The sequence below is a fragment of the Siphateles boraxobius genome, unplaced genomic scaffold (genome assembly GCF_051911475.1).
Source record: "Siphateles boraxobius isolate OS27281-9 unplaced genomic scaffold, OSU_SipBor_1 16, whole genome shotgun sequence".
Taxonomy (NCBI): Eukaryota; Metazoa; Chordata; class Actinopteri; order Cypriniformes; family Leuciscidae; genus Siphateles; species Siphateles boraxobius.
In genome coordinates, this window is record NW_027508766.1 from 17,390,815 (window position 1) to 17,403,873 (window position 13,059).

Below are 13,059 nucleotides of genomic sequence, written 5' to 3' on the forward strand. Positions count from 1 at the left end.
TCATCAAAAATATTGTAATTCGTGTTCCGAAGATGAACGCAGGTCTTACGGGGTTGGAACAACATGAGGGTGAGTAAATACGTACAATTTTTGGGTGAACTATCCCTTTAAGAGGGGGGCGCTGACCGCTATTCACGCACTTGAATGTTGTTGCAACGGCTGTTATTTTGGGGGGGCCCCCCAACACCCCCAACCACCCACCCCAGTATCCTCTATTCATCCAATAAGTTCAACTTTTAAAAACGCGTCTCGAGACTTTGCAGGTTTTTTGCTGTTGTTGTTGTTTTTCATTTCACTGCTTATGACTGAATGTGTTCTGTTCCCTTTATATGTCATTAACCCATATGGTAATTTGGAGAAAAAAAGAAAAAAAAGAGAGAAAAAACTCTGGACAGATGAAAACCTACGATTTCAGGAAGTGAAACTGGTCATATTTATACCCAGAGGTTTGAGCTGCTTTAGTGTCTGGTTACTGTCTTGTTTAACTGCCAGTGTGTTTCCTGAACATTGTCAGTGTTGCACGCTCCCACCCTATTGACTTAAGAGTGAAGGGCTCATAGCTACAATGTTTTCCCACACTACTGTGGGGTATCCCACATGGGAATAGCGATGATGTCATGAACTACCACAAATTCCAGCATAGAGGCTTGAAAAATATTGTTATCGTCCTTAAACACGACAACAGGAAGGTGCTGTGACAGATTGCAACATCTGAATTGTTACTCTTGTGACTAAAAAATTTCATTTGAACGCTGATTTCATTTCCATTTCGAGAATGATCTCCTCTGAGTGCTTTAAGTGATGCACAAAAGCTCCAGTTGCTCAAATAAATGATTATGATTTCACAAACAAACAGCCTCGCCGCAAGTTCGTAATGTAGCCACAAGATATTGATGTCTAAATTGATACTTACTCGATTTAACGGGCAAAATATCCTTTCCTCGTTGTGGAAGCCGAGCCAACGGTCTACCTCAGGAGTCACTGTGGCTGTTAAGGATAGCAGCAGTACTCTTTTAGCTTTGCACTGCCTCTCCACAACAAACATGTCTTAGAAAAACACAGCCACAAGACCACATTGCGGGCCAAGATCTTCCAGCTCCTGCCTTTGGGGGTTGGCTCAGACTCCGCGTGCAGTTCTAGCAAAGTGTCCTCTGGCACTCAGCAGTTCTCACACCACTGAGGCTCTCTGACCCATATTTGACTGTTTGGGAAGTCTGCAGCTGGAGGAGCTTGTGGGGTTTTAGAGCCTCATGGTGGAGCTGATTGAGTCGAATATACCTGAACCAGCTGTGAGGCTTTCCGCACACTGCGCAATCCCTCCAAGTTTGTGTTCCTGCAGGCCGGAAGTTAAAGCGGTGTAAAGGATCTGAGAAGCACATGTGCAGACAGAGGTTTAAGGGTTGATCTGATTCGAGATTAAAATGTTTTCGTAAACCCGAGCCCCATAAGCGGCTGGGTCGATAGCAGGAAGATTTAAGGACTGGTAATGCAGACAGATGGGCGTCCGGGTGAAAAATACCGTACCACCCCCTCTGCCTCCTCAATTGATCCTGCGCTCCCTTAACCGCCATTCTCCATTGCTCTATTCTTGGCATTTCATTGTGAGGTGAAGATACATAGATTAAGAGAGGAAATGCATTTTATGGGATGAGGGGGCCTTGGGTTATTTGGGTGGTCTGTATGCCGAATCCTACGCTGCTTTATGTTGAGCTTAGGCTACGCCTGCATTAATCTGTATACATTTGAAAATTACATTTTCATTGAGTAAAACATAATAAAAACTCACCGAAAGGATTTCAAGAGACCAGACATATTAAAGTTACCAATTAATTAGCAAAATATCCCATGACTTACTGCTGCATCCAGGTCACACTCAATGGCCGTTCCATGCATGGCCTAAAAAGCAATTTACATTTGCGTGCTTTACAGCAGGACAGCAATTAGAGAAATTGAATATGAAGATTGTACAAAGAAACATTTATCTTTAACAACGCTAAATGTGACTAGCACATAGCAGGCACATAAACATACAGTAGTTCTCTTACAAGAGTATCTCTCGTACTGCGTAATATCTTACGCCATGGGGAAAACCTCTTTTCTACGAGATATTGAATCCAAAAATTATCCTTAATTTTTAATCAATGTAAAACGCTTTGCGACAGCATGCAGACATAGGCAAGGCAGCTTGCGTGCCTATTGGCTGACCTGTGGCAAAAGCAGCAGCCTATCGACAGAGGCCCTGTGAGACATGACACCCAATGGGGCACTTCGCGCCCATATACGTCACGTCCCGCCAGAATAGCCGTGGCCTTGGCCTATAAATACAGATCGATAGGCTGATACAAACTGATTTTCATCTCTTCAGCGAAGCATCTGCATCGCTGGATCCGGAGTGAGAAGCCGCGCCGTCTGAGGAAAAGCATACAGCGGGACGAGCCTTGAGTCTGAAGTCGCTGGCATCGCTGCCTTTAGCCGCCGTACCTGCTACTCTTTCCGGCGTCATATCCTTTCCATTCAAGTGTGTGTGTTTGTTCGCTGCTGCGACACACACTTTTTTCACTGTTTCTCTCCCTCCTGAAAGAGCTGCATCTTTCTCAAGATGCAAGATGCCATAGCTCGAATTCCTCACCGACGGACAGCGGCCGCTGCAATGCCGTGGCCAGAGCCCGGATTTCATTCTACCCCTAGCTATTATCAGAGTGGGTGTTGAACACTATAAAGAGAGGCTATTCGCTACAGTTCGCTCGACGTCCCCGCCGTGAACAACAAAGTATATCATCTACTTCGAGCCGAAATAGCGAACCTGCTGAGAAAAGGGGCCATAGAACCTTTATCTCAGGCTCAGAGTGAAGGGGGGCTATACAGCAGATATTTTCTGGTACCGAATGAAAGACGGGGGTCTCAGATCCATTCTAGATCTGCGACAGCTGAACAGAGTGCTTATGAAGCGCCAGTTCAGAATGCTGACAACCAGGAAAATCCTCGCGCAAGTGCGCCAAGGAGACTGGTTTATGTCAATAGATCTGAAGGACGCCTATTTCCAAGTACAAATAGCGTCACATCACAAGCGATTCACAAGAGATTCGCCTTCGAGGGCCAGGCTTATCAATACACAGTCCTACCGTTCGGCCTGTCTTTGGCACCCAAAGACAGTGTATGGACGCGGCTCTCGCACCCCTGAGACTTCGGGGCATGCGAGTGTTGAACTACTTGGACGATTGGCTGTGTTACGTTCTATGAATGTCTAGGGGTCCGAACGTAACAAAGTTTAAGATTTTAAAGAGCAATGGTCAGGGTCCTGCCACAGCACCACAACAAGGGAGTTCTTTTCAACAAGTTTATTCAAAAAGTTAACAACAATTTACTTGGAGTGTAAGTTGGGAAGGAAACAAAGACTTCAGGAGGGGGCAATGCCAAAAATAACAAACAAAAGTTTAATCTGCCTGGGCGAGTCACTTTCTTACTAAACCTCTTAAAGAAAATAAAAATAAACAACAGAAAATGTACACTTTCTCCCTACCTGACCACAAACCAGGAGAAAACAGGGGATAGCAAAATAAAGATGGCACCCACCTCCCTACAGTTCCCAGACAATAAACAAAGCAAATAATCAGATAACAGCTTAAATGATAAAGCAAAAAGGTATGGACTGGGACATCTCACAAAAAAAACAGTGCGTGGCTCCAGGGGTTAACAATAGGCAGCAAAGCAACAGTTCTCTAGCCAGAACAACAGAAGGGGGCACGGTGTTGCACAGGTCCACAACAAGGAACACAACAGCTCTCAACAACTGGGCCGGGCAGGACACAGACCATGCTCTGGAGAAGAGTTCTCCCTGAATGATAGTTCTGCTGGCTTTTATGCTGAGTCCCTCCTGGATAAGCAGGTTCAGCTGGAGAGGTATTCAGCTGGAGAGGTAATCAATTACCTGCCAGAGTGAAAAGTGGGAGGAGCCAAAAGAGAGCAGGAGACACCAAAACAACAAAGAAAGCACACACAGATCACAGAACCATGTACTTCACAAATATATATATATATATATATATATATATATATATATATATATACGTCCTTGGACGTAATAGCTGATTCTAGCTCGATCACATTCAGAGCTCATAGAACACAGGACCTCATTGCTCGAGCATGTCGAGAATCTGGGTCTCACAGTCAATTGGGCGAAAAGTTTGCTGTTTCCCAGCCAGAAAATCTCTTTTCTGGGAACAGTGCTGGACTCGCTGTCTATGACAGCACGGCTATCGCCAGAGCGAGAACTGGACATTCAGCGTGCCGCAAAATCCTTCCGCCGCGCCTCTATAGTCCCGCTCAAAAGGTTTCAGAAGATGCTGGGCCTTATGGCTTCGGCATCGTCAGTGCTCCAGCTGGGCTTGCTTTGCATGCGCCCACTGCAGTTATGGCTGAAAGTGCGAGTTTCGCCTCAGGGTCGACATGAAATGCGCCTCGGATCTGGAACCTTGGAAAATAGCCGACTGGTATCAGTCAGGCGTGAGTCTGGGGACTCCCTCGAGTGTGACGGTTGTGTCCACGGACGCCTCCACCTCGGGATGGGGAGCGCTGCTCGAGGGCAGACCGTTCTTCGGCCAGTGGTCAGAACGGGAGAAGCTCCTGCACATAAACTGTCTAGAATTGCTAGCAGTAGACAACGCGCTACAGCGCTTTTGTCCCCAGATAAAAGGCCGCCATGTCTTAGTCCGGTCGGACAACATGTCAGTGGTGGCATACATAAATCACCAGGGTGGCGTCAGGTCCCGAAACCTTTACAGGCTGACGGAACGCCTCCTGGTCTGGGCTCAGCACAACCTGCTTTCACTGAAAGCAGCGCATGTGCCTGGTCGCCTTAATCTGGGACCAGACCGTCTGTCCAGAAACAATGTCCCAGCAGGGGAGTAGTCGCTGCACCCGCAGACGATCCAACTGCTGTGGGACACATTCGGCAGAGCGCAGGTGGACCTGTTCGCGTCCCAAGAAAACGCTCACTGTCCGAACTTTTTCTCCAAGAGCAGGGATGCGCTGGCCCACGTATGGCCCCGCTGCCCCCCCTATGCTTTTCCCCCCGTCTCGCTCCTGCCTCAGGTGCTAGAACGGATCAGGGAAAACGGATGCCCAGTGCTTCTCGTGGCTCCGCTCTGGACAAACCAGAACTGGTTCCCAGTCTTGATGCGGCTCACCAGCACTGCCCCGTGGGCGATACCGGTGAGGAGAGACCTCCTCTCTCAGGCAAAGGGCTCGATTTGGCATCCTCAACCGGATGTATGGTCCCTACATGCATGGGCCATCAACGGGTACCCGCTAACCTCCCAGTGGGAGTGTTAAATACAATCACGCAGGCTAGAGCCCCGTCTACTAGATGGCTCTATTCCTCGAAGTGGTCAGTATTCTCTGCCTGGTGTCAAGCTCAGGGCTTTTCACCCGCAGACTGCGGGGTTACGGAAGTGCTCTCCTTCCTTCAGGAGCTGCTGGATAAGGGTAGGACCCCATCCACGCTCAAAGTGTATGTGGTGGCCATAGCGGCGTTTGCAAAACCGACGTCTGGCCAGTCACTGGGGGAAAAACGACCTGGCTGAGCGATTCCTCCCAGACCCCCCTCAGTCTCTGTTTGGGACCTTTCTATGGTTTTGGAAGCCATGAAAGGTGCCCCATTCGAGCCAATCCATTTGTCAGACATGAAACATCTGTCTCTCAAAACGGTATTCCTTATGGCTCTCGCTTCAGTGAAGCGTGTAGGGGACTTGCAAGCGCTTTCATGCATGGAGTTTGGGCCTAATCACTCGAAAGTCATACTCAAACCAAGGCACGGGTACGTGCCCAAATCTCTCAACACACCGTTCAGGGCCCAGGTTATATCCCTGTGCGCCCTCCCGGCTCGTGATGAGGAGGAGGATGCAAGTCTCCTCTGTCCTGTCAGGGCACTGAGAGCTTATGTGTCCCGCTCGTCGGTCTTCAGACAGACAGAGCAGCTCTTCATTTTGTTTGGCGGACGCTCCAAGGGACTGGCCGCATCAAAACAGAGCCTATCCAGATGGATAGTTGATGCCATAGTGCTGGCTTAAACTTCTAAGGGCCTGCAGTGTCCTTTGGGTGTCAGAGCGCACTCCACGAGAGGTATGGCCTCGTCGTGGGCGTGGTCTAGCGGGATCTCCTTTCAAGATATCTGTATGGCGGCAGGCTGGGCCTTGCCGTCTACATTTATAAGGTTTTATAACCTAGAGGTTCCCGCCTTACAGGCTAAGCTGCTGTCGGTCTAGAATTCAGTATTATCTGTCCCACTGTGCCGGCGCAGAATACTGAGTCATTGCTTATGCACACTGATCGAGAGAACAGCTCCATGGGTGCTGAATAACCCGTACTGTTACCCAGTTCAGGCTGAACAAGTTCACCCTGTCTGTGTGGAACACTGTTAACATAACTAGCTCCTCTAGGATGCTCTCTTCCCCGACTCTCTGTGAGTCTATGGTGATTATACACTATATGGGCCCCGGGCTACTGCCCTTGGGACTTTAGTGTCGGATCCCAGTACGCACGGCGTGTTGCATTGTGTTCCCCATAGCGTAAGATATTACGCAGTACGAGAGATACTCTCGTAAGAGAACGTACTCGGTTACTAACGTAACCTCGGTTCTCTCTAGAGAGGGAACGAGTACTGCGTATCTTGCCGTGCATACTACAGCTTGGTTCGCTTCAGCGATGAAAACCAGTTTGTATCAGCCTATCGATCTGTATTTATAGGCCAAGGCCACGCCTATTCTGGCGGGACGTGACGTATATGGGCGCAAAGTGCCCCATTGGGTGTCATGTCTCGCAGGGCCTCTGTCGATAGGCGGCTGCTTTTGCCACAGGTCAGCCAATAGGCACGCAAGCTGCCTTGCCTATGTCTGCATGCTGTCGCAAAGCGTTTTACATTGATTAATTTTAAGGATAATTTTTGGCTTCAATATCTCGTGGAAAAGAGGTTTTCCCCATAGCGTAAGATATTACGCAGTACTCGTTCCCTCTCTAGAGAGAACCGAGGTTACGTTAGTAACCGAGTGCGATTTCTATCGTCACATGACTATACATCATCGTATTCAAATTCGATCCATTTTTACAGTCCATACTACAATGCGAAAACAGCATTTTATAATTTATCCACTTGGGAAAGCTTCTTCAAAATGCTCAGTATTTTCTGGACTAAAATGCCATCTCTGTGTGGACAGAAGGCCAAAATGTAGAGAAAAAGATGTTTTCAAATGTATCCGGATCAGTGTAGATCCCGGCACAGATGATGACTGGAGCTTTACTTTGCGCTGTTTCAGCTGAGTCTTGCGCTTCATGTACCTGAGGGGTTGTATTACAGTCATGACGAGTGCCAAGTACAGCACGCTTTGTACTCTATATAGGGTCACATTACAATAGCCATCCTTCCTTAGCATCTAATTGTTGGTGCTTGAGGATGAAAGGGGACAGTTTGTTTTGCACAAAATCCCTTTAAATTAATGGACTATGTGCTTATTGCCTTATATAATGCCAAACACTAGAACTGTCCCATAAACATTCATTCAAAAGCAATTTTCCATCTCTCAGCTATAAATATTTAAACAGTGTTAATATCTTAACAAACATAGGTCAAGGTAAGCAGATTGCTATTGAAGGTTTGATAAAGTAATTTATTATTTATTACCATATTATGTAAGCATATGGGTAGCTATATACAATTTTTATAATGTAATATGCAAAATGACAATGCGATATGTAAAATGACAATGCAATATGTAAAATGGCAATGCATTTCTGTATTTACATTTACATTTTCCATTACATTTGATTTGTGCAACGTTTGGTGCAAAATTAAAATGATAATTCAATTACATAATTTACATTTGTCATTTCATACACTAGTTTTAATATGTAAATTGAATACATATTTTAATGCTTTATAAGTTGCAAAATTAAAATGTATTACATAAATGATTAGATATGTTTAACATGTTCAAGCAAAAACTGTAGCAAAATGATCGTTTAAATGTTATTTTTCTTAATTGCATTTACACTCACAGTTAAGACACTTGCGATTGCATTTTCATTAAATGTCCCACCATGAATGTAGCAAAATTCAGTGTGCAATTTAAAAGAATGCATTCCAAGCCAATCTTGTCACCGCCTTGTCCCGCTGGCAAATGTACATTATATAAATTATTTTTTATTTTCATTTTGCACCAACGTTGCACAAATGTAATGGAAAATGTAAATTTAAATACAGAAATGCCTTGTAATTTTACATATTGCATTGTCCTTTTGCAAATTACATTTCAAATTGAATATTGCTACCCATATGCTTCCATACATTCTAAATGTTTTACTGCCATTTTTTTAATTAATTTAATGTGTCCTCAACTAGCTGAATAAAAGTGTTTCAAATTTGTATGCAAAAATAAATATATAAGGCCCCGCAACATTTAATTCTACTACATTTTTAGGAATGCAGGCTTCCATAAACCAGCCCATAATTTGCAAGTTTAAAAACACATTAATAGCTCTTGTTTATGTGTTCCAGGGACTTAAAGTCTGATGAAACCTACACCTACCATGTGCTGACAGTATCTAGAAGAGCAGAGAGTGAACCATCTCCACCTCTCTCTCACCAGCTGGGCTCACCCTACTGTGGAGATGGACTCATCCAAAAGTCAGTTCACTCTCTTTACTCTCACTGCATATGCAGTGAACTTGAATGCAGTGCTTACACGCTTTTTTCCCCTCAAGCCTATGCAGTAACATATACATACATTTATTTGAAACATTTTTTTTTTTTTTTGCAATTAGCTGCTATGTAGCAGTGATGTTAATTGTTTGATGTAACTCTTTTAATGACTTAAATGTGTTTGCCTTTCAGATATCTTGGAGAGCAATGTGATGACATGAACTTCGCTAATGGAGATGGCTGCTCAAACCAATGCAAGAAAGAGCCGTTATTCAACTGTGTTGGTATGTGAATGACAACTATAGGTAGAAATGTTAAAGGAATAGTCCATAAACTTAGTCCTTTTTTAGCCTCTTGTCATTCCAACCCATATATATATATATATATATATATATATATATATATATATATATATATATATATATATATATTATTATTATTTTTATTTTTTTTATTTTTTTTTTCTGGGGAAAACAAAGACGTTCAGGTTTCAGTATGTATCTCAAACAAAGCTACGTTATGGCTTCAGAACACTTTTAGTTTTTTTCCCCCCTTGTTTTGGGAACTTGACATACGTGGTCAGACAGTTCTATAACTGTCCTTGTATGGAAAAGATTATTCAAAATACCTCCATTTGTGTACGACAAACAAAAAAAGCATATGGGTTGAGAATGACATAAGGCTGAGTAAATAATGACAGAATTTTCATTTAGGGGTGAAATATTATTTTAATGCTTATTTATTTATCACTTTTTCAACAAGAAAGTACAATACAGTAGATGTATAATAAAGTATATAATGCGTAGCATCACCATTTAGCTATATTGCTTATTACTTCTCAGCGCTCCATTGATGTCAGTTCTACCCGGGTGTCCTGCCATCAATCTCATGGCTTCAGGCTGTCATCAGTGTCACATAGTGTCCTACACTGACAATGTGTGAAAGACCAAGAAGTTCTGTCGTACTATCTCTTTATAGCACAAAACTTGTTAGCTGGTTGTGATGTTAATGGAGTGCTTTAAGTTGTGAGCTAATCAGTTCTGTCAAAACAATTGGGCGCATAATTGGACCCTCTTACAGACATTTAAGTCCCCTCACAAAAGACTTTACTCTTTGCTGTAGAGCTCTAAGATCTGTCTAACGAGCACTAGCGGACCTTTGTGGCACTTCCTGTTAGCAGTGATGCAACAATCCCCTTTTCTTCTAAACGTGTGGACAGAAAACTAGAGTGGAGTAAAAGAAGACAGAGAGAAGAAAAGAGACTGCAAAGAGGGACAGATAAGAAGGGCTTTTGAAGTTCGCTGTTGAATGTAGCCAACATTCATCTAGCTGAAGTCTTGTCTGACCTCTAGGACACCTCTAGAAGTCTGAGGTTGCACTAGTACCCGACAGTGCTTAATTGGCAGTTCCGGCTTTTTTGCCCTTTTTTGGGGGGATGTAGGTTCAATGAGTTTGCATCTTTGGCTGCCTTAAAGAAACAGTTGACACAAAATGAAATTTTGTCATTTACATCAAAAATGCAAAAAAGAAAAAAAAATCACAGAGACATACATTTTATTGTTTATGTTGTTGTTGTAGTTGTAATCTTTCAATTAATAATTGTATCCTATTTACAAACATTGTCCGAATGATTTGTTTATAAATCAGACTGATCCGGTTCTTGAAGTCATCTCATTCGCAACAGTTAACAGCTCACTGGATTAGAAAATATTCCGTGAATAACGACTTCAGTTTGTTTTAGTCTGTTCGTCACATCACATTCGTTTTCTATCACATGGCTTCAGAAAACTTGAAATAAAGCTCATGAGTCACACCCCTCTCCCCACCCCACTCCCGGCTGTCTTCTAAAAGCAATTGAATCAGTTATTGCTTTGATGCAAATCGATGCGAAATCGAAAACCGGATGCATGAATGATTGTGGAGATTAGATGCTTTGTGATTTTTTTTTTATATATTTTTTACGTTACTCCAGTCATTGTGCGGCTTTGTCCTAGAGCGCGTATTGTTCCCTTTCGTTGTCACTCCGAGTTACGTCGGATGACGACGAATGGGGTTTTGCTTAGAACACCTATCGACTTCCAGTATTACAAAACGAGCCAATGGCAAAGAAATGCCATGGGTCTGCGGAATTTGTATAGCGTAACTCCGCCCCACCTCGTGGGTATAAAAGGAGGAAGCCGGCAACATGCAGATATGTTTTCGCTTCGGAGCCAAGAGTATTTTTTCACTCCATAGTCATCTCTGACTTCGCTCTACGAGACGAGCTTCTCTCTCCGGTGTTGGTGTGACGGTGATCTGCAGCGAGCTCACAGTGCCTGCTGATCTGTGCAGTGATCTGCCAGTGTGTGTGTGTCTCCCTGTGCGCTTCAACATCGCAGAGTTTTTTTTTTTTCCTCTCATAAAAGAGCTCGCACGTCTTTTTAAAGACGGCTCGCCCGTGCATTTCTGGTTGCAGCGGACTGGTATCGGACTCTGATGGGCACGAGCGCTGTCTAGTGTGTTGGGCTTTGATCATGCTTGAACAGCGCTCGTGGGTGACTAATGTTCTCTCTGGGAATGTGATCATCGCGTCATATATAGGTCGAGACTCGGTGAACTCGCAAGAGTGAGAGTCCCCTCATCCACCCCCCGATCTTCGGCTGGTGGCCAGGTTGAGCTGAGGGTGTTGGTCTGGAACAAGGCGCCGACTCTGTGTCCGTGACCCCAGCCCCCCTCTTTAATGACGGTGCCCGCTATCGAACTGATGATTCCACGAGTCTACCCTCGGGTGGCCCGTGTGTTTTCATTTGAAGCTACAGAGGATGATGCTGTGTCTGTAGCAGCATCACTAGGTGGGCTTGATTCATCTGGAAATAACGACTCGTCACAGCTGCCTCCCTCTGGTGTGCATACGGCTGTGCCTGAGTCTGATCCGGAGATGACGGCCATGCTTTCCCGGGACGATTGGTTTTTGGGTGAGGCCGCCGACCCGCGTTCCCGGCAAACCCCAATATCTTTCCTCCCGGACGTGCATGATGAGATCACGGGTCCGCTCGTTGGTCTCATCCGCCTTTCCTCCCCTCAGGGGCCGCTGCCCATGGGTACACTGGGGTCCCCCCGGTTGAACGCTCTGTTGCCATGCTACTGTGTCCTCAGAGTGCTTCCCGGCGCAATCCTAAGCACCCGTCCAAAGCCTGTAGTTCTTTTCGTCTACACTAATCTGTGGCGAAATCCTATAGTGTCACGGACAGGCAGCCGCCTCACTGCATCCCATGACCGTTCTGCTGGTCTACCCGACCCAGATGCTCATGGACATGCAGTAGAGTGGGACTGATCCGAGGCTCTTCAGTGAGCTGCGCGCCGCCACTGACCTTGCTCTCCAAGCGATGAAAGTGGTCGTAGGCTCTCGGAGTCAGGTGATGTTCACCATTCTGGGGCTGACCGGTCTGATGTGCATGATGTCGGGCAGACCCGTCTGCTCAACACCCCCATCTCCCAGGTCGGCCTCTTCGGCGGTGCGGTTGAGTGCTTCTGCCCAACAGTTCTCAACCACCCGTGAGCAGATTGAGGTTATTCTGCCCGACGGCCCCGCCGTCCGCTCAGATCCCTCAGTCTGCCCACCGCCCTCCCATGGTTCCAACCTCGCCCGTTCACCCGGGCCTGGCTCTGGAAGACCATAGGGGGGCTGCCACAGCCCTCTCCAGCCCCGCCCCCCGCTAAACTCCGGGTTAAGCGGCACTTTTGAGATGGGCTGCTCAGAGATGAGACTCAGTACTTTCCAGGAGTTGGTAGCAGGGCCACTCCAAGACAGCCGAGAAGGTGGCGTGATTAGACTGGTAACCCCGTTCGTCGCCATCCGACGTAACTCGGAGTGACAACGAAAGGGAACGTCTCGGTTACGTATGTAACCCTCGTTCCCTGAGTAGGGAATGGAGACGTAACATCTGCCTGCCGCTTTCCGCTGTACCGCGGGGATCGCCTGAGCTCAGTCTTGGCTCCTCAGCGAAGAAACATATCTGCATGTTGCCGGCTTCCTCCTTTTATACCCACGAGGTGGGGCGGAGTTACGCTATGCAAATTCCGCAGACCCATGGCATTTCTTTGCCATTGGCTCGTTTTGTAATACTCGAGGTCGATAGGTGTTCTAAGCGAAACCCCATTCTTCGTCATCCGACGTAACGTCTCCGTTCCCTACTCAGGGAACGAGGGTTACATACGTAACCGAGACGTTTTCAGTGAAACACGTATTGTTTTCAGTGAAACACGTGATCAACGAAAAAAGTATCCTCACTTTCTTTCCAGTCACTTGAATGCTTCACTTTGCGTGTCGGATTGTTTGAACCCAGACCACTACTGGGTTTATGGAAGTTCATGTCCATTTACTAAAT

The 13,059-nt window shown here is 45.7% G+C and overlaps 1 protein-coding gene across 4 annotated transcripts in view; it reads left to right on the forward strand.

Annotated features, from left to right (window-relative positions):
- The window catches only part of pappab (pregnancy-associated plasma protein A, pappalysin 1b), a 139,548-nt gene that overhangs the window by 42,489 nt on the left and 84,000 nt on the right, over positions 1 to 13,059 (forward strand). For all 4 annotated transcript variants that reach the window (XR_013204179.1, XM_077231867.1, XM_077231868.1 and 1 more), the window contains exons 8-9: positions 8,549 to 8,677; positions 8,885 to 8,976. Coding sequence is in view for 3 of the 4 variants with exons in the window: in XM_077231867.1 (XP_077087982.1) it covers positions 8,549 to 8,677; positions 8,885 to 8,976 (221 nt within the window). In the remaining variant the exon portion in view is untranslated. The remainder of the gene's footprint in view (positions 1 to 8,548; positions 8,678 to 8,884; positions 8,977 to 13,059) is intronic.